General features: G+C 54.2%; 1 protein-coding gene across 6 annotated transcripts in view; it reads right to left on the bottom strand.

Moving 5' to 3' along the window:
* Positions 1–2,156: 2,156 nt before the first annotated feature.
* DTX2 (deltex E3 ubiquitin ligase 2) overlaps positions 2,157–21,413 on the bottom strand; it is a 33,465-nt gene continuing 14,208 nt past the window's right edge. For 5 of the 6 annotated variants that reach the window (XM_024571605.3, XM_053930276.1, XM_053930268.1 and 2 more), the window contains 7 exons: positions 14,319–14,419; positions 9,628–9,768; positions 6,589–6,662; positions 5,716–5,874; positions 4,873–5,034; positions 3,442–3,531; positions 2,157–2,749 (listed from right to left, as the gene is read on the bottom strand). In XM_024571605.3, coding sequence (XP_024427373.2) covers positions 2,522–2,749; positions 3,442–3,531; positions 4,873–5,034; positions 5,716–5,874; positions 6,589–6,662; positions 9,628–9,768; positions 14,319–14,419 — 955 coding nt within the window. In that variant the 3' untranslated portion in view covers positions 2,157–2,521. The remainder of the gene's footprint in view (positions 2,750–3,441; positions 3,532–4,872; positions 5,035–5,715; positions 5,875–6,588; positions 6,663–9,627; positions 9,769–14,318; positions 14,420–21,413) is intronic. The other variant, XM_053930286.1, reaches the window with a different exon arrangement.

Genomic DNA, 21,413 nt, shown 5'->3' with positions numbered 1-21,413 from the left:
GGCATAATGGTTTCAAGGTTCATCCATGCTGTGTATGACAGTACTTCATTTTTTTAAAAAAATCCTCACCTGAGGACATACTTTTATTGATTTTAGGAGAAAGGGAGAGAAACATCGATGTGAGAAATACCCATTGGCTGCCTCCTGTACACAGGGCCCTGAGCAGGGATGGAACACACAGCCTAGGTGCGTGCCCTGGCCGGGAGTGACCCTACAAGGTTTGGGTGTGCGGAACAACGCTCCAATCAACCGAGCCACCCGGCCAGGGAAGTACTGCGTGGTTAGGGCTGAGTCATGTTCCGCCATATGGATAGACCACGCTTTATCTGTTCATCAGCTGGGGGACATTTGGGTTTCTCCACTTTTGGGCTATTGTAATATTGACATGAACATTCGTGGTTTGGTGCGGACATGTTTTCAGCTCTTGGACAGGAACCTAGGGATGGAATTGCTTAGTCACGTGGTGACCGCTTTTTGAGAAACTGCCTCGCTGTTCTCCAAAGCAGCTGCATTTCACAGCCCACCGGCAGCAGACAAGAGCTCTCGATTCGCCACATCCTCATCAACATTTGTCATTTCCCTTTTACTTATTGATGACAACCATTCTCATGGGTGTGAAGAGGTATCACTTGGTGGTTTGGATTTCGGTTCCCCTGATGACGTTGAGCACTTTTCATGTGTCTTCTTTGGAGAAAAGTCCTTTGCTTGCTTTTTAAAAAAAATCCTCATCCAAGGACATGCTCATTGATTTGAGAGAGAAGGGAAAGGAGGGAGAAAGAGATGGAGAAAAATGTCGATGTGAGAGACGTCAATTGGTTGCCTCTTATGTACGCTCTGACCAGGGACTGAACCTGCAACCTTGGCATGTGCCCTGAGACTCGAACCCGCAGTTTTCAGTTGGCAGGATGATGCCCAACTGAGTCACACCTGCCAGGACTTCCTTTTTTTAAAGAAATTGGGTATTTGTCTTTTTATTACTAAGTTGCTGAGTTCCTTATACAGTCTGGATACCAGACCCTTATCAGGTAGATTGCGCAAGCATTTCTCTGATTCCCATTACGCTTTAATGTGGGAGCCTGGAGGGCAGCAGCATCGGGCGCCCACCCCCACGCCTGTGCTTTGTGAGCCAGCAGAGCAGGTCTCATCGTGCAGCCAAGCGGGCTGTGGGTCCAGCCAGGCCCCTGCCCGCCCTGGGGCCAGCTCCTCCAGGAGGCTCGGGGAACAGTGCACAAGGCCCGCGATACCTTTAGGGGCCCAGGAAAAAGCCTTGATTTCTTTTAAAATCAGAAGAAAGTGAACTGTTAGATGGAGAAAACGCTCTAACGTATGTTCATCTTTGCACCATCACATCGTAAGACAGAATTTAACTTTTTTCCTTGGGGAGAAAGGGACTTGCAAAGGTGGGAGTGCCCCCAGCCCACTCCAAGCGCAGCCCCGTGTGTCCCTCCGGTCTCAGGCCCCAAACACCCCCCAACCCCACCCCGCCGGCAGACAGCAAGTGAGGGGGCATTTGACCCTCCCTCTGGGAGGAGGCTGAAGAATTGGAACTTTGAGGATGGTATCAAACCAGTCCTAGCCCAGGCTTCAGCTCTGGGTCTACCACTAGCTGGGACCTAGGGCCAGTCACTATACCCTTGAGCCTCAGTTTCCCCATCTGTGAAGTGGAGACAGCAGCGCCTGCCCCTGTGAGCCATGTTCCCAGAACCTGGGAAGTAACGTGAGGGCAGGCTCCAAGTTGCTGGACCTCACACCGCAAGAACTGGAGTGGGGGGCTGGGGAAGCAGCACGGGTCAGTGCCCTGGGCTCTCCTGCCCTCACTGCAGCCTGTTTCTTTTGTTTTGTTTTGCATTTTTTTAATTGATTTGAGAGAGAAAGGAGGGCAGGGAGAGAGAGAGAAAGAGAGAGAGAGAAAGAGAAAAAGAGAGAGATCAATTTGTTGTTCTACTTATTTATGCATTCATTGGTTGATTCTTGTACGTGCCGACCCGGGACCTAACCCGCACCGCTGGTGTATCGGGACGATGCTCTAGCCAACTGAGCTGCCCAGCCAGGGCTGGCTTCGGCCTGCACTTAGGAAATGGGAGCTGACACAGCAGGACATGTGTGCAGGCCTCCATACATCACACACGCTGACAAACACACTGGGGCCTGCTGACTTTGGCTATTAGGCATTTATTGCAAACAGAACATCTGAGGTATGAGAAGCTGACCCAGACCCATGCCTGCCCGACTGGGGGTGGGGCAGTCTCTCCTCACCCCATGCCAGGCCCCCAGCACTGAGGTAGCTGCATCATAAGCCCCCACAAGTACAACTCCCCAGGCTTCCCCAGTTCCCATGCAGACCCAGGCCTGGAGGGGAAGAGGAAGGAGGAAAGGCAAACGGGAGAAGCCCCAGCTTCGGTGGAAAATGCCCAAACCCCCAACAAACATTTCAGCCTCTGAGGAAAGGCACCTTCTTGCCTGTCCATCCCAGGGCAGCCAGCTAGCAGCGGGGACGGAGCGCTGGCTGCCGGGCTGGCGGTCACTGCTGCCCCAGGCAGTCTTCAGTCACCCCCTGTGCGGCCAGCTCAGCCAGCACGTTCTGCAGGTAGTTGGGGTCAGGGTAGCCATGGCCCGTCACGTTGCGGTCCATCTCTGTCTTGTGGTGGATCTCGTTCCACACCACCGTGTCAGTCTCACCTGTGGTGCTGGACGTACCCACTGTGAAGATAAGCCGCCTTTTCCAGGCCACCTTCAGTAGCTCTAGGACCTGCCCCCGGAGGAGGAAGAGAAGGAAGATGTGAGGGAGGAAGGAAGGGTGAATAAGCACTGGCCTTTCCCTCCACAAGATTTTTCACCCTGGGGCAGGGGTGGACAGGGGTGGCCAGGCAACAGGGTGGAAGCATCCACTGCCCGCCCCCACTAACTTGCCCCAGTGATAAAGATGAGAACAGCAGCACCACCCTCCCACCAATGTCAGCTGTGGGCAGCGGAGTGCCATGTGCTAGGCCCCAGTCCATTTAACGTGCTCCGTTAACCAGCGGCAGGGCCCCTGAGAGCTGGCCCTCTCTCCTCTCCATTCCCTCCCGCCACCGCCTAAGTGATGTCACCTATAGTCCAGGGTGTGAAACCCCACCTGTGAGGTCCCCAGCCTCTAGCTCTGGTCCTGACCCCCCTGGAATGCCAACTGCTGATCTGACAGTCCAGCAGGACCTTGCACTGGGCAGCTCCATGACTCGCCTTGGCCCCACCCCATGGCTAAGACAGTGCTGCCACCTATTCAGCCCCAAACACCTGGACTATTCTCTCTTCCAGGTACATCTAGGATGAGCTCCCTTCTCATCAGCGAGTCTAGGCCTCCCTGTTCTCTCCTGTTCTGGAACCAGCAGCTGGGCACAGGCCTGCCAGTGTGAGTGTGGGGGGAGATGTCCCCAAGGGTGGTGGTGGCGGTGGCGCCTTTACCTTGCGGCCCTGGGCATTGTCCGGAAGGTAGCACTGGCGGGGAAACCCTCTGGCGGTGAACGGCTTCCCAGGGTTGGGGTGCTCAGGGCCCTGCAGAAGGAACAGACATGGGAGTGGGAGTGCTCCGGGGATACAGGAGCTCACAGGACACGGAGGCCCAGCCTCGCACTCTGCCCTCCTGGCCGGAGCCATTCCTGAGCTCAAGCGATCGTATAAATCACTGCCTCTCTCCAATCCTGCCCCTCAGAGACCCGGTGTGAATGGCTCCCTGAAAGTGTGCCACTGCCCCTGGAACCAGACGCTGCCACCAACTATTTCCCCGATGAGACCAGACCCCCCGGAGGCTGGGACGGAGGCTCTGCTTCTTCGGCAACCCCCCAGGCCCTGGGCGCGCTGGACTGGATGGCAGGGCTGCCAGCCGTCGGGCCGCCCTCACTCCCGCACACAGGCCCCCCCACTCTTCACTGTAGAGCAGGGGTGTCAAGCTCACGTTCCTCAGGGGCCATATCAGCCTCACGGCTGCCTTCAAACGGCCAAATGTAATTTAGGACTGTATATATGTAACTACTCCTTAACAGTTAAGTGAGAGCTCGGCACTGCCGCTGGGTGGAAACAAGGAGCCAGCTGGGCCGGATAACACAAGGTGGAGGGCCGGATTTAGCCCGCGGGCCTCCTATCTGCCACCTGTGCTCTAGAAGTAGCTGGAGCGGGCCCTGAGACAGTGGCAGGGGTCTAGACAGGAGTGCACACCACAGGCAGCTCCAAGCTCCCCTCTGGCCCCGTGGCTCCAACCCTGTCTAGAATACATTAATATTTCACTCCGAGTCAAGTAGAAGGAAGTCAGGGAAAAGCACATGACCTTCAGGCCCCTGGTCCCCACTGCCCTGCATCTTCCCAAACCGTCCCAGGCTCTGAGATCAACCCTGGTCCAAGGAAGGGGCCTACGGGGTGAGTGTTCCTTTCTGGGGCTTCACTGGGACCCTGGGTCCTTCTGCTAGGTTTCCTGTCCTGTTCCTGTCATCTGACCCAACCCTGCCACCCCCAGCCCAGGCCTGCTCTGGCCACTCAGCCAGTCTCTCCATCCGTCTTCCCTGTTGGCACCTCCACACCCCGTCCTGTGTCCCCCAGGGGCCTCCTGCCCCTCAACACGTGTTCTTCCTGCTTATACACTTGGCCTTCTGCCCCGGGCAAATCCAGTTAAGATGTCTCTGCCTCCAGGAAGCCTTCCCTATCTCAGGAAAGGGCTGAAGGCCATCCCTGTGCTTCTGCAGCCCTCAAAGCTTGCTGTACCCCAGTGCTAGTGCCTCCTGATTCCTGGAAGCCTAAGCTTAGCAACCCAGCATCCTTGCAGTGACCAGGGGCAGACTGCTGGGAGAGGGACTGACTGCAGAAAAGCCGGAGGAGGCGCCTCTTGTGCTAGGGCCCTCTTACCTGAATGCCATGAGGAATGTTGTAAACTATGAGTATCGTCCCGCAGTCCTCATGGCCAGGGAGGGACACCTGGAAGCTGAACACTTCCATCTTCCCCCGAGGCTGGGTCCCAGTTTTTTCTCCATAGATGGTTTTGCAGGAAGGACACTGTAAACTTCCATCCTAGACAAGGCAGAACACCACACACTGAGCTGGCAGCCCTGAGAGAGCACCGAGGCACAGCCGCCTGCCATCTAGATGGGAAGGAGGCCTGCAGGGGGACCAGTCGACTGCTGTCACACATCAGGTTCTGGGCAGATGGCCCAGCTCCCAGGCAGCCTCCTTGCACAGAAACTTGATTCCAACAGCTTCCTTAGAAAGATAAGTTTTGCACCAGAAACTCATTATATAATTTGCATTAAAGGGTAGAAAGTACCAGGAGACTGGTATCAGGTAGAAAAATCAAGTTTATGAGCGAAAGTTCCCACGGTCTAATCACATTTCGAATCAAACAGGAAACCCTGTGACTGGCCAACTGTTGGCGCTGGCCCCCTGGCCGGTACAGGGTGCACAGGGGTGCTGCGGAGAAAGGGCAGGTGACGCCTGCAGGTCTGCCATGGACTTGGTTCCTCCACACCGCCCCCCCCCCACTTCTGTCCATTCAGCTAAACTCCACTGAAGGAAACACAGCCAGGTGTCACCTGCCACCCCCAGTCCCCCACCCCCATCACCATCCTGTTTCAGGGCAGGGGCTGCTTCCGAGCACAGCCATGTCCTTCCCAGGGCAGTTGCAGTTGCCTGCTCAGAGGCACTATGACCAGGACAGGCTGCCCCTGGCCCCACCCGGGGCCGGCAGGCAGGCACCTTGTTCCCATTGCAGTACATGGCCAGCAGGCAGAGCAGGTGGAAGGCGTGGCTGCACTTGGTGAGGCGGCCCACGGCCACGGGCCCGATGGTCTTGCTGTTGGTCACATCACAGTACCCAGACACCACGGACAGTTTCTCCATGCAGATGATGCAGTCCTGGAGGGGAGCCAAACACAGGGGACACTCACCAAAGGAGACACTGCACGGAAAGAGGAGAGTCGAAGGAAAAGACCTTCATCTGCTGAGATGTCGGAGTTACAGTCAAAGTCAACTCAACAGTCATTTGTCACAGAGGCTGAGAACAGAGATGAGTCACTGGGACTGTGCCTCAGGGGCTCACCACAGCAGGAGGGGTGACTGGAGTGTGGGTCTGGGGGCCAGCGCGTTAACAGAAGCAGAGGCCGGTACAGCAGCAGGAACAGCCAGACAGAGAAGAGGAAACAGGAGAGGCCCTCCAAGCTGGGTGTGCGAAGGAAAAGGGAACTTGTCAGACGGACAAGCGCAGGAACAGACATTCCAGACAAGGGAAGAGAATGATCCAAAGTATGAACCAGCATACAGTGTGTGTGTGGGGAGGGGGTAGGAGCCCCCCCGGACGGCACAGGGCACACGGAGGCCCGTGCAAGAGAGGAGCTTTGCTCAGGATCACACCTGTTTGGAGCAAAGCTAAGACTGGAATCCAAGTTTCAAAAGCTACAGCCGCCTCATCCTGGGTAAGGCCTGAGGCGGCGGGAGGTTAAACCCAAGCGCCCAGAGCACGGTGCCAGCGTCCAGAGCTGCCCTTCCAGCAGAGACCAGACCGGTGTCCTTCTCGCCTGCAGCTGCCCCTTGTTTCCAAACTAAACGGAGCGTGGCTCCTGTGATACCTACCTCATCCGGGGCTGTTTTTAGCTCTTCAGTATAGTTTCTTATCACCTGCTCTGGCTCTGGCTTTGGAGGCCCTCCTGGAAGAGAGGAGAACATCAGTAGGGTCCCAATGAGTATAAACTGGAAGTGCTGCAACCAGAGAGAAAGAAGGACAAGGGAGCGGTCCAAGCTGCCAGTAGGGATTTTAGAGGGGCTGAGACAGGAAGGCTGGCATGCAGAGGGGAGAGACCTGGAGCCAAGCAGAACACTCTTGCCTGGTGGAGCCCTACCCGGGCCCGCCCACTGAGGGCCCAGCCCCAGAAGCCCTGGAGGCAGAGGAAGCTGGGCAGAGACCACAGCCGGTCACAGCCTTCAGGTCCCTGTGCACATTCGGTCAGGAATATGCACAGGGCCCAGGCTCCTCGGACGACATGCGGAAGAGTCAAACAGCAGTTTCTAAAACAAACTACTCTGGAACATATCCTGGCCATGTTATTTCACTCCTCTTTCACCATTCTTGTGAGAAAGTCTCAGTAAGAGAAGTTTCATGAGGCAAGTGTATCGCGGGCGCCTACCCAGTGTGGGCATCTTTTGTGCACGCTGACTGCAGCCGGCGGCTGCACGGACACTGTCACAGTAAGAGGCAAAGTCTTCTCGAGCCTGTGCCCGGGCTGTGGAGTCTTAGTGACACACCTACTCGGTTCCTAAGGCAAGAGACTCTGGGCAGCAGCCAAGGAAGGTGCCCTGGCTGCCCGCTCCTCTCAAACCCACCACTCCTCTGTGCACACGTGCACAAAGCTGGGAGGGGAGCCCTGTACCTACATAAACACCGACCCTGTGCCGACAGGCCTCGCCCAAGGACAAGGCACTCCCCAGCCAGCAAGAGGAAGTCCGTAGAGCCGGGGGTTTGTCCAGACGCAGGCAGCAGCAGAATCAGAGACAGGGTGGTGGCCAAGCCCACGCGAGAGCAGAAAGGAGGGGCCAGGGAGACCAGAGCAACCTGGGAAAGCAACCATCCAGGGCTCCTCATCCTGCCTCAAGGTAATTGGGGAGATCCTAGCCTCTGAGCCTGAGGGGCTCTGGTTTCAACCCAAGCTCATGGCCGTTGGCCTGTGGCTGCAAAGACGTAACAAGCCTGAGGCTTAAACCCTGAGCTCCCTCTAGACCAGAGGCCAGGTAATGTTACAAGGGGAGCACAGAGGCTGGACAGGACATCAGGCTTGATTCTGGCTCTTGTGCCAGGACCAAGTCATGTTACCTCTGAGTCTCAGTTACCTTGTCTAAAAAGTAGAGACCTAATACAAACCAAAACTGATAGCTATAAAGGAATTAGCTGCCATTACCTGGAAGGCATCTATAGGCAAAAGAGTACCACACTCTACACTCCTGCCACACACACCCATACACAAACACCCTCCACCACACACACACACATACACACTCTCGCTCTCTCCGCCCCCCAACCCCCCACCCCCGGACCTGACTCTGGTCAGTGTGGCGAGAAAGCCAGGCCAAAGCACAATACTACCAGCACTGAGTGGCTGTCCTGGAATCAGGGACTCTACTCAGACTTTGGGGAGGAGACTCAGAAAAGCCTGGTAGCTACAGGGCAGTCTCCAGATGAGCTCAGGACCCCAGCCACCAGGATTAGCCACTGGCCCCCTTCTGGCAAGACCCAGCTCAGCAACCCATTCCGTCACCAGCCACCCTGGTCCAGGCGCCCTTTCAGAGCTGAAGGTAGTTATCTGTGAGCCGCATTTCTCCAGGGGAGCCGGCCGGGTGGCCACCAACCCCATGAAAGGGACATCTGAACCCAGGAAGGCCAGAAGGTCTGCCAAGAGCCTGTGTTCTTTTTTAAAAAAAGATTTTACTTATTTTTAGGCATAGGGGAAAGGAGGGAGGAAAAGAAGAAGAGAAATATCGATGTGAGAAACACCAATTGGTTGCCTCTCCTATGTGCCCCAACCAGGGACGGAGCCCACAACCCAGGCATGTGCCCTGACCGAGAATCAAGCAGGCGACCTTTCACTTTGCAGGACGATGCTCAGCCCACCGAGCCATACCAGTCAGGGCAGGAGCCTGTGTTCTTTCCAGGCAGAGTAAGGACTGGGTCAGGGTCAGGAGCTTGGAGCCTGCCCAAACTGCTGGGGTAAGGGTGGGAGTGGGCTGGGGCGGGGTAGGGAAAGCCCTGCCCCTCCCTGGGCCTTCCTTCTACCCTGAGGGGTGCGGATTAGCCAGGCAGTGGACGTGATCAGGGCAGCCGCCCTTATTACACGCCCAGTGCTTCACGGAGGTACCTTCTATTCCTCCCACAACCTATCTGCTAAGTAGGAGGCACCAGCTCGTGAACGGAGGAGACACTTTTGAGTGAGATCACAAAGCTAGTACGTGCTAAAGTGAGACAAAAACCCAGGAAGGCTGAGCTAGGGCTGCGCTCCCTGCTCACCATCTATCCTGAAGGTCACTTTCAGCAGTCCATGTTTCTCTGGCCCCATGATGGGCCCAGAGCTCGATCAGCTTTAGAAATGACGGGTTTAGAACTTATTACCCACAGGCCACTCCACGAAGGTCTTGTTAAAACTCACAGAACCTTCTGTGGTTCTAAACTCCCACTTCCTCAGATGGGTGATGGGCAGAGCAGTGGTCATTGGGAGACCCCTGTGAAGTAGACCCACCTGGGGCACCAGACAGGGCAGGGGGCCTTTCCTGAGGCAAACACTGGCCCCGTGGAAGGGACAGAGCTGTCCCTCACCCCGAATCAGGCCTCAACCCACACCCATGTTCACCAAGTCACAGCGTCCTCAAACACAGGCCATTCGCACTCCAGCTGTTCCCGGGAGACAGGCCCTGAACTCTGGGAGTGCAGGGCGAAGGAGAGTCCCAAGAGGCCACTGCTGCTGCTGAGGGCAGGGAGGAGGGCCAGGGGCCCGTGCCCCGGCAGGTGAAAGACACGGAGAGGGGCCATGGGAGTCGGAGAAGAGCGACTGATGCAGGAGAGTCAGAGGCAGCAAGACTCGGAGGCGGCTGAGCAGAGGCCAGAGAGTATTTGTGAGCAGAAACTACCTTTCATGGACATTTTCCTCAATCTCTTAACTGAGCTGTGACTTTTAGAGGCCAGACAGGAGGCGGGAGGGCTGGCGGGCTGGGGTGCGCGGCTAAGACACACAGGGAGTCCGATGGCTGACATCAGAACACTCGTCATGCCTACACAAGGTGCGAGATCAGACATGCAGAGGGGAGAAATGTTAGGAGAAATCATCTGGCACGTGACGTCCACAAACCCTAGCTCAGTCCAGGTGGCACTGTGAATGGCCATCAGGACCCGCTGGCCTCCCTGGGGAATCTGGCGGCTCAAGGCTGCGAAGGCCTACCTCGGCTGGCAGGACTGCGCTCCAGGCAAGGGACCAGTGAGATGCCCAAGTCATCAGAGCCCCGGCCCCAAGTTCCACAGGTGTCCACACAAGCAACTGATCAGCCTGTGCCCAGAGCATGCAGGGGGTGGTGAAGCCATTTGCCTCAGGAGGACACAGGCAGACTGCCACCCCAGGAAGCCTCCTGAGCAGTCCCGGGTGCTGTCTCCCCATGCCAGGCACAGGGAAATAGAGCAGAAGGGCGACATGGGAGGGTGCAGCCAAGCTACGGTAACACAGACAGGATCTCGAGCTCAGTCCTCCCCATGTTCCCCCTGCACACACCCTTGGCTCCAGTCACTGCCTCCAGTGGGATACTGTCTGCTTCCCATGTCCCATCTAGGCTGTGTAGGTGGCTTCAGTGCCACTGCCAGGGTGAGTGAGCAGAAAGGCTGACCTCTGAGCCTGCTCTCCAACTGAGGCATTCCCCATGGCCCATGTGACTGTTCCTCTGCAGCAGCAAAAGCCCCAGGCCATGGCTTCCTTCTCTGAGCCCTCAGCTGGGGCTTGAACAGCCCCTCTGCTCTAGGGGGGCATGCACGACAGGCATGCCCACAGGGGAGAGAGCTGCAGCAGGCAGCCCTGCTGAGAGGGACTGTCCATTCTTGTCATACTTCCTGATGTCTGCAGGGGACAGCCTCACTCCTTAGCGTGGCACTCCCCAAGTCCTAACTGACTCTCACCCCACACCGCTCCCCTCCCAACCCTTGAGGACTGGACACTTTCTGGAACACAGCATGTTGTCCTATTGGAGTCCCCATTCCTGCCCCCCCTCAGCCTGCCCTGCTGTCCACAGCACCACCTCCCTAATCCCTCCTGTCCTCAGTCTGGGTCAAAATCATCTCCTCCCAAGGGGGAAGGGAGCTCTGGGCTTCTCCTTGGGCACCTCCCTGAGTGTGGCATTCTGGGTACTCAGAGTCTGACTAGGGAATTGGGCACAGCCTAGTATATGAAGTGGAGATCTTGGCCCTACTGTGTCCCATTCCCCACCCAGGCCAGGCAGACAAAGCTGCCCAGCCCAGAGGCAATTCAGAGGGGGGAGAAGACACCTGGCCTTGGGATCCATCAGGCCAGCCACTGTGGCACCTACCAGAACAAAGGCTCCTAAAGTGGCAAATGTGCCAGTCAAGGACAGAAGCAGGCACCAGCCAGCAGCCTGGGTGGCACAGCCAACGCAGGCAGGGTATGCTGTGGTGGCCACTCAGTAGGAGACCCCGAAGTACAGATTAAAGGATTAAAACTGGACCCTGGGCGCCTGCTCATCAGGTAATTCAATGCCACCAGTGTCCCAAGGTTCGCTCACGGGCTCAAATGTGGATTCCCTTGGGAACTAAATGTCAGGTGGACTGACAAGCAGACACGGGACAAAAAGATGGAGAGAACAGGAACAATTCCTTAGCAGAAGCTCAGGCCTTTGTATCCACCACGACCTCTGCCCCCAACATCAACCAGCTCCCTCAGTTCAGTCAGACCTCTCCTCCAGCGTCAGCTCGGCAGGCAGCCCTTCCCTGACCACCCCATCCACAAGGGCTGCGCCCCCCTCCAACTCTGCCTCTTTTACTCTGCTTAGCGTTCGCCCCACCTGAGAGCACTCGTTACCTGTTTCTGTGATGGTCTTCCCCTACACTGAGCACCTAGGGAGGGCTGGGTCACAGGAGGTGCACAGCGTCTCTCTGCTGGAGGACAAAGACACCCCTGGGGCCACCGTCACCAGACCCCAGCGTGAGCAACGCTCCTGCCCTTTTCAATGAGGGACCCATCCCCCTGAATTTGAGTCACAGACATAGGTCTCTACTTAGAAGCCCACAGAGGTCAGCCTTCTTGTAAGAAAGTGAAAAAATCACACCATACCAAACTCTTCACAGAAGCAGTGTCCAGTGGGCAGGGTGGTCAAGGACACCAAGGGTGGACCATCACATCTTCCCCAACAGCAAGGGCTCGGGACAGCAGCCCAAAGCCCTAACATCCCTGTATAACTGTAACAGCTCCGAGAGCCACAGCTTTTCCTGCGCTCGACTGACCTGTCAGAGCCCCCGGAGAGTACAGTCTTGTACACAGGCAGATGTGTGACCACTCCTTTCTGACCCCAAGGGTCGGCCTGTCGTCCAGTGACCAGGGCTCAGGTCCAAGCTTACCCTCTCCTAGCTCTGCCCCGCCAAGCAGGGACCAAGCCCAGCAGCACTCCTCCCAGGCTGACTGACCTCAGGCAGGTTGCAGTAGCGTAAAATGCAGATGCTCCTCGTCCCTCACAGGGTCGGAACCTAGCCCCAGCATCGGGAGCCCATTCCACAGCCCCCCAGAAGAGAGGTCTGGGCCATGCCATAGCCAGTGAAGCTGTCACCTGAGGCACTCCCGACCTGACCTGGAGGTGGCTCCCCTGTGGACTTCCTCCACCAGCGCAGAGGGGTACGCAGTCCAGCAGCATGGCCGCTTGTTTGTAAACCTACCTGCAAAACCCTGTGTCCAAGTGCCCACATCACCGCAGCCACGCCTGAATCCATATTCCCAAATCCATACACACAGCCCAGGCCGAGAGAACATTCTCCAGGCCTTGCTTCTTGAGGGCTGGCCTGGGATCTCGTCCTCTGGTGCCCTAGACAACGATCCCACCAACAGGTATAAGCCAGAGCCTTGCGTTCAGTGCAGGCAGCAAAGATGCTGTGGCAAAAATACCGGCCACAGTGGAGAACAATCTGGGACCTAGTCCAGAGAGGGTCCTTAGCCTCAAGAGCAGAAGGGGAGCCAGAGCTACTCAATACCCAGGCCACTTCTGGAAGTTCTTATGTGTGTTAAAGCCTTAGTGATTACAGAGTGGAACAGAGCTGCGTCATATGCGAGCCGGGCCTGTTCACCCACCTTTCCCCAACACGACCACCAGCACACACATGCACCCACTTGCACACGTGCACACACACATCTGACTCGTCTACGGCATCTGGTGCCACATGAAGACCTAAAGTGGGCAGGAAATTTCTAGTCACCACCTTTGCTCACAGTTCTCTCAGCCCCAGCAGAGGGTTAATAGCTAAGCAGCTGAAGCAGGTGGTGGAGGGCCTCTCCCCCCACCTGGGGCCTTGCCAGCCCCACTCTCCCATCTCCTATCACCTCCTTGACCAGTCCTTCCATTTCCTTCAAGGGCTCTCTTCCCAGTGCACTACCCATGGTCTCTATGAGCTCACATACTCCCGGGGGGCGGGGAGGGGCGTGGAGCAGAGACCATTGCACCCCAGACTGTTTGTCTGAGCTGCACATCCAAATTCCCATTGCCTCCAGGCCAGTTCTGCCTGTCTATACACCGTCATTGCCACCACCCCCACCCAGGGTTCCCACCAGACTCAGGAGCAGCACAGTGTAGTAGATAAGTGGACAGAATGCTTGGGGCTGTATCCCAGCTCCCCTGGGGCAGGCTGGCTGACCTGGCGAAGTTCTGGAATTCTCTGAGCCTGTTCCCTCACGTGTAAAATGGGAAGAAAAGTCCCCTCCTCACAGAGCTGTGACTTGGATGAAGTGAATCAACACACCTACGAAGCTCCGAGGCAATCCTCACTCACGACCTATTACAGCACTGCCGCCCACGGCTGCGCCCCAGGCCTCGTTCTAGCCCTTCTCCCTCACAGCCCGGCCCGTCACCAGGTCAGAAGCTCTTACCTCCATCCCACTGCCACGGCCCCGGCAGGCCTCGGCTGGCTTACCTGAGGCATGAAGTCAGGCTCCACAAGGGTCTCCCTGCCTCCAGGACTGTCTCCTCCAGTGCCACGTGCTACCACAGTGACTCACCGAACACACTCACTTTGCTCACCTTACTCCCCTGCTTTGATCTTTAAATGACAGAGCTTTACTACACTCAGTCTACCTTTCTGTAACACTTTACGTTGCTCGTAAGTTAAAAAATAACTTTCAGTGCCTCCCTAACACCTGTAAAAAGAACTTAGAGAGTTCCAAGATGTATGATTAACAAAAGATCTAGCTGGACACAAAATGTCACTCCAGCCAGAACAGTTCTGAACTTTCCCTTAGGGCCTCTTTAGGGAAATGCCTGATGCATTTCAGGACAGAAAAGTGACTCTTGAACCATAATTCAAGGTGATGTGAAAATTTAAAAGATGGGGAAAGGTCCACACCAGGGCACCCACCCCCGAGAGAGAAAGGAGAGGTACCCCAGGCTCACTTACCAGGGCTATGCCATCAATGACAAAAGGCACTGTCCCCCAAAAGAGCCCCTTCAGGTTTCCATGAGAATACAAAGGGTAACAAGACCCTTATTCCACAGTCTCCTCCCACCACCCCCAAATCCTGCCAGACACAGTCCTTCTGGACCCCAGAGCCCAACAGCAGCGTGCCTACCTGCAAGGGCTTGCTGGACCCTGCTGGGCTTTGTCATCTGCACGGGCACGGTGGCGGGGATGCTCCCAGGGCTGCTCACAAGACCGCTGGGGAAGGAGGCACTAGGGGAGAAGAGAGAGCAGAGCTCAGTGTGAGGAGCCAATTTAGCAGAAATGAAAGCCTGAGAAACACCGTGTGAGGGACACATGGCCTTGCCGAGGGCCCGTCACGGTCTCTCTTTCCACAGCTGCTTCTGGGTGAGGGTTCTGCATTTTTTCTTTTTCTTATCCTCACCTGAGAACATGCTTATTAATTTTAGAGAGAGGGAGAGGGAGGGAGAGAAATATCAATGTGAGAAACATTGACTGGTTGTCTCACGTGCCCCAACCAGGGACTGAGCCTGCAACCTAGACCAGGAATAGACCTAAGACCTTGTGGTTTATGGGACAACACTCCAACCCACTGAGCCACGCCAGCCAGGGTGGCTTTTTCTTTTTGTAAAATTAAAGTTCCTGATAAAGAGTACCTGGAAAAAAGGTCAAAGAAATCTAAATTTCACTACGCTCAGACCCAAACTAACCTATAGTATCTGAATATCTGAACTTTTAAGATGTTAAGCCCAAAGCCCCATCCACCATTACTTCCTCTGCAAAAATAAAGTGACGAAAACCGAACTCCAGGCCAGGTGTTGGACATGAAAGAATGGCAGGCAGGGGCTGCTGGCGTATAAGGTCTCATCTCTTTACAAAGAAGCTTTAACTGTCAAAATATGTTTTTCTGGGAAATCCAGAGACTCTGAAGATAAAGAATTTTGAGCTGGCTAGCTTCATCAAAGTGAGAGCCCTCTCCCGGACCAGTGCGGCTCAGTTGGTTGGGCATCGCACAACAAAGCAAAGGGTTGCACGTTTGATTCCCAGTCAGGGCACATGCCTGGGTTGCGGCCCCAGTCCCTGGTTGGGACACATGTGGGATGCAACCGATCAATGTTTCTCTTCCTCTTTCCTTCTCCCTCCCTTGCCCTCTCTCTAAAAAAAATAAAATCTTAAAAAGAAAAAAAAAAAAAGAGCTCTCTCTGGTAGCTGTAGAGGAAAAATGCAGCAGGGGCCACTCTAAGAAGAGGTCAAGACCGGCACGGCCAGTGACACGAGCAATGCTCCAAGGACACACCATCTGTGTGGTTGCTGCCAAGACTGCGTAACCGCGTCCACACCGTGAGAGCACATCTGACAAACCCAAACTAAGGGATGTCCGACAAAGTAACTACAAAAGCGTCAGGTTATGAAAGACAAAGACCAAGGGGCAGTCCCAGATGGTAGGAGGACAACTGCCGACTGGATACAAGTGGGATCCCTCAGGACCTGGGCCAGTTCAGAACAGTGGGTGAACAACTGGTTTAGTAAGCAGTGCTGCACCAACGGTAACTCTCTGGTTCTGAAAACTGTACTGTGGTTACGAAAATGTTAACGTGACAAGTAAGGAAGATGTGGAAACTCTCTGTACTATATTTGTAACTTTTCTGTAAATCTAAAACTGTTCAAAATAAAGGGACTTTTTTTTTTTTAAATGAGGGCTGGCTTCGTACAGTGACTATGTTCAAGTTGCTCATTTGGCTTTAAGCCATCATATTTGTAAATGCTAACGAACCGTGCCATTACGGTTGGGGGCAGTCCCACACTGGAGAACAATTGGTACGGATGGCCCAAGATACCTGCCGATACCCTCCAGCCTGATTCCTATGTCCACCCGTGCATCCCCGCACGTGTTAAAAATGATGAAATAAGAAAAGGTATGGAGCCCTTCCGTACACACTGGAGCCTCCCAAGGACAGGGCCTGGGCATATTTGTCTCTTTTCTACTGGGCCCGGCCAGGAGCCAGGAACTGGGAAGGTGCTCAGGACACAGTGCACAGCTCCAGGCTAGAGTGCTGCTCTTACGGCTGCCAGCAAGCTGACAACTTGCCTGGTTGCAGCAAATGCTTCCAGAAGCTGCCCTAGATCCTTTCCTACCACCAGCCACGGGTCACAGATCCCGCTGGCAGGAACTACAGGGAGCTGGCTGCTTCTGATCCAAACCAGAAAACCTCACACTCAGCTGGTGCTGAAGCTGCCAGGACCTCACACAGGGCCTGTGGCACAGCAGGTGCTCTGGTATGTCTGAGTGAATTGAGTGAATAAAGAAGTTTTTTCATTCTTACCCAAGGACATGCTTATTGATTTTAGAGAGGGGAGGAGAAAGGGAGAGAAACGATGAGAGAGAGAAATATTGATCAGCCACCTTCTGTACATACTGGACCAGGAACCAAACACGTAATCTAGGCATGTGCCCAGACTGGGAATCGAACCCATGACCTTTTGATCTATAGGATGGTGCTCCAACCAACTGAGCCACACTGGCCAGGGCATAAAGAGGTTGTTTTGTTTTCATTTCTGGATTGTTCTCCCAAAAAGAATAACCTGTGTAGCCTGCTACTCAAATAGCAGACTCCCACCCTGCTCATCTACTCCCAATCCCAAGAGAACAGGGGACCTGGCCCGGAGTGCCGGTAACGCAATGGAAGAGACGTGTGCTCAGGACACCCAGGCTGGGGTTTTCTTAATCTGCATCCGAGGATGTTTTTTGATTTTCAGAGAGAAAGAGAGGTGGCAGCGGTGGGGGGAGACAGAGAAAAACACAGGTCAGCTGCCTCCTGTATACATCCTGACCAGGGACTGAACCTGCAGCCTAGGTATGTGCCCTGCCTGAGAAGTGAGCCGGAAACCTTTTGGTTTATAAGCAGCAGGTGCCTGTCCTGCCGTTCCAACCAACCGAGCCAGGCAGTCCGCACATCTGGGCTAAGGTTTTGGCCCATTAAGTTATGTTTAATATGGAATAAGCTCCACCCTCACTCTCCTCTACTGCACTTTCTGAGCCTCTTTCTCCATTAAAAAAATATACTGCCCTGGCTAGTGTGGCTCAGTGGATGGAGTGCCGGCCTGTGAGGCAAAGGGTTGCCAATTTGATTCCCAGCTGGGGCACATGCCTGGGTTGCGAGTGAGGTCCCCAGTACGGGGCATGTGAGAGGCAACCACACATTGCTGTTTCTCTCTGTCTCTTTTTCCTTCCCTTCCCCTCTCTAAAAATAAATACAATCTTTTTTTAAAAAACTGACTTCAGAGAGGGAAGGGGGGGGAGAAAAAGGAGGGGAAAGGGGAGAGATATGGAAACACTGATTAGTTGTCCCACTTATTTACGCATTCATTGGTTACTTCTTACAGGTGCCCGTACTTGGGATCAAACCCACAACTTTGGCACATTGGGACAATGCTCTAAGCAACCGAACTGCCTGACTAGGTCTTCCTCCTCCATTTTGTTTTTTAAAAGGAAGGTAAATAGTCTCTGACGGTCTCTGCAATTCTCAGGTTCTGTAAGTGATGGAATTTGAGAAGATACAGCCCTTCTAGGCATCTCCCAAGCCAACCCTCTGGGGGGCACAGAGCTTCAGCCCTTAGATAAAAAGCTGGAAAACCAAAGCTTGGCTCTACAACTACACAAAATTAGTGGCTACTCAGTGGGCTTGGCACCACTGGCCCAAAGGTGCTCCAGGAAGTGGGGTCTTCCTTCACCAGAGAGGCTCAAATCTGAGGGAGAAGGCCTAATTTTAGGTTCCACCCCCAAGAACTAGTGCAGAAAAGACATGCAGCAAGACTTCCAGTGGGCAGCTCACCCGGAACTGGGAACAGGAAGCAGGAACCATGACTAAGTTCTATTAGTCATGGGGTCTCATTAGCTTAGGGGTCTCCCAATGTGATTGCTCCCCCTACCACTGACCCCAGCTCCTCCCCACGTTTTCCTGCTCTGATGAGAGGAACTGGAGCAGAAAAAGGATCCAGTGGTTCCCAAGACGGGGACTCTCAGGAGTACACAGAACCCTGGAGGTGACCAATCCCTCCCACCATCCTCAGACTAGCAGAGCACTCCGGCTGTGGGGCGTGGGGCATCACGAGCTCCATGAAGCGCGCTTCTCTGAGAAATCCCTCAGCCTCTGCCTCGGGCCTCCCTCCCTGCCTTCCCCCTTTTGCAGGTCTACCTACAAGGCCCTATCTGGCCTTACTGTCTGGGACCATCTTCTGGAGCTTCCAAATGGAGCTGAGAACATGAGACATGAATCTGAGAGTCCCAGATAAGGGGCAGCGCCAGGAGGCTGAAGAGTAAGGAAATGCATGGTCTCCCTCCAGCTCCCCAAAGGCCAGGAAGCTAGCAGCAACCAGGGCACCTCTGACAGCAGATACAGTACAAGGAACATCAGATACGAAGTCTGGACACCCCACTTCCAGCACCTGCCCCCACTTAAAGCTGTGTGTCCTTGGGCATGCCAAGTCCCCTTTCTGAGCTTCAATTTCTCTATCTGTAAGATGAGAATAATTCCAAACGGCCCCCAAGGCAGTTGCGAGGCTTGATCTGCACCCCAATACAAATGCCCATTGTTTCCCAGGTCTCAGAGGAGCAAAGCAGGTACAGAAAAGCTGAAAGGCTGCCAGGCAACATTCTGCAGGGCCCTCACTAAACCCTGAAACCCACAGCAATGTTAGAGCAAAAAGAAACTTCAAAACTAACCAGCCCAACCCCTTAATTTTAAGAAGGGAAAAAGAGAGCCCTAGAAAGGGAACAGAGCTGGCCCAGAGGCCCACAGTGAGTCAGGAGGAAGGCTCCACCTGGAACCTAGGACTCCTAATCACACAAGCCTAAAGAGTCTGGCCAATAGCAGGGCACCCTGTAGAGTGGGGTCCCCAACCTCCAGGCCCTGCACTGGTACCAGTCCAGGCCTGTTAGGAATCAGGCTGCACAGCAGGAGCTGAGCTTGAGTGTAATGCAACTGAATTATCCTGAAGCCATCTCCCACCCCCTCGGTCCATGTAAAAATTGTCTTCCATGAAACTGGTCCCTGATGCAATAAAGGTTGGGGACCGCTGCTTTAGAGGAAAGGAGAATGGCAGTAAGAACAGTGCAGATGAAAGCAAACTGGAAAAGCCATTTTCTAGGGCCATTTAGTGCAGCGACAAAGCGTGCCGAAGCTCAGCCACGCCAGAGCTGCAACAGACTGCTGGTCATAATCACCACCCCAAGTCATTAAAACACTCAACACACCGGCACACCCTCTCTTAAAGGCAAGAGTGTGCATGACACGCTTTGGAAAGTTTTCCACCCAACATCATTAAAACACAAGTTCTGGTGCTTAAAGGGATAAACTTCAGCTACCAGGAAATTGACTTAAATCCAGCAGCACAGTGACAAATGATGCTCCTTCTCAATGTATCACTGCTTATTCAGAAAGCCTCCCAGGGCATAAGGAAATCAGTTAGCCATGGTTTTACCCAGATTGAGCAAGAAGCAATTTGAAACCATATGGGTTCCACAAATTTTGATTTTACTCACATGTGCTCTCCAGTGGCTACCAGTAAACATAGCCAATTCTCAGGCTTCCCCAGGCCACGGCGCTGCCTGCCCTGCTGCCTTGTCCTCTCCTCCATACACATGGCAACTTGCACCTAATGCTGCTGGCATTCATTTGGCTTCAAGAATTATATATACCACAGCTCCTAGGGAGAGCAAGTTGCCAAGTGTTTTCACTCCTCCTGTCCCTGTTTGGTTAAGACGTCAACTATTTATTAAGGCCCCTCTGGCCCTACAACACCCATCAGAGAAGGGTTAACTGAAGAGGACCCCACTACAAATAAGATACAAGCAGACCTAGTTTTTCAAAGCAGGGACAGGCCCATGCAAGTAAAGAATGCCCTCCCAGCTCCCAAGAGCTGTAGGAGGTAAAGATGAACATCCACCTAAGGAGGCAGAATCCTTTGAGGCTGTTTCAACTAACACAGCCAGCTGGCCTGGTTCCCCCTCCTGGCTTACAATGCAGGGCAAGCAGCAACATGCATGGCCCAGCAGCAAAGGTAAGACCATCTGGCCCACCCACTTTCCCTTCAGTAACTTGCCTGGCCTGTACCAGTTGGGCCTGCATCAACAGTCTCTTGGGCCCTCGGGCTGGGGAGGGAAAACCAATGGAAACCCTGTACTAGGAGAAAGCAATCAAGCCTATTAAGTCACCTGGCTCAACCTCAGAATCCCAGCTCTAGAACAATCTAGATAACAGAAATTTGCTTCAAAATAATTAGTAAGAACTTAAGCCCCAGGAGGCTAAGCAAAGTCGACCTAGTAGAGGCTCTTGCCCCTAAGTGATAATCATTCTGGGATAGTAGATGCAGCACTCCATTCTCTAAGGGAGACTTTGACCCACATATTGGAGGGGGCCTCAAAAGGGCATCGGATGAGCCTGGGCCAGCAGGCAGGGCCTGAGTCCTGCTTGCTTATATCTGTGTGAAAGCCCACAGAGAAGGCCCAAGTGAAACCTCCATATACTCCCAATTTCCAGGAAAAGTCTCAGATCCACATGCCCTAACTCTCAGAAAAAAATGCCCAGGAAGATGCCCTGACCCACCCAGACCCATTCCTCTCCTGCTTGTCCGACTCCTCCACACTCATCCCTCTTGACACCTTCTGCCTTCCTCTCCTTCTGCCTTTAAGAAAGCTTCAAGAACTCCGCATGTCCCACATGGCCCACTCTGGGGGCTGCGTTTAATCCCAGCTCTGCCACTTGCTGGCGGTGCTGCCAACCTCATCACCCTCAACATGCTCACCTGTAGGCAGAGGACACCACCCACCACGTGTGCATTTATGAAGATTAATGAAATCACTCTCAGAGCCTGCTCAATGAGGCCGGCTGTAATGTGTGCTCACTGAATGGCAGTTGTCACTGTCTTCTAGAAGCTCCTAGGGTCCTCTGAAACCTAGCTTGAAAAAATGCTAGAGGAGTGGTGGTGGTGGTGGTGGTGGTAGTGGGGAATGGAGACAAATGTACTTGAACAACAATTTAAAAATGTGAAGAAAAAAAAAAAAAGAAAAAGAAAAAATGCTAGAGGCAACCCAAGAAACTGCCATGGTCTCGGACACACTCGGAAGCTTCAGCCCTCATTGTGGTCAAGTGGACAGGGATGGGGCTGGCTGCCAGGCTATATCAATGCAAATCAACAAGATGCTCACTCCCTAGGACATAGGGCAGCCACGGGCCACATGTCCAGT

Source organism: Desmodus rotundus, chromosome 1 (genome assembly GCF_022682495.2).
Source record: "Desmodus rotundus isolate HL8 chromosome 1, HLdesRot8A.1, whole genome shotgun sequence".
Classification (NCBI taxonomy): domain Eukaryota; kingdom Metazoa; phylum Chordata; class Mammalia; order Chiroptera; family Phyllostomidae; genus Desmodus; species Desmodus rotundus.
The sequence above is the reverse complement of the archived record's forward strand: the minus strand, read 5'-3'. Positions and strand labels throughout refer to the sequence as shown.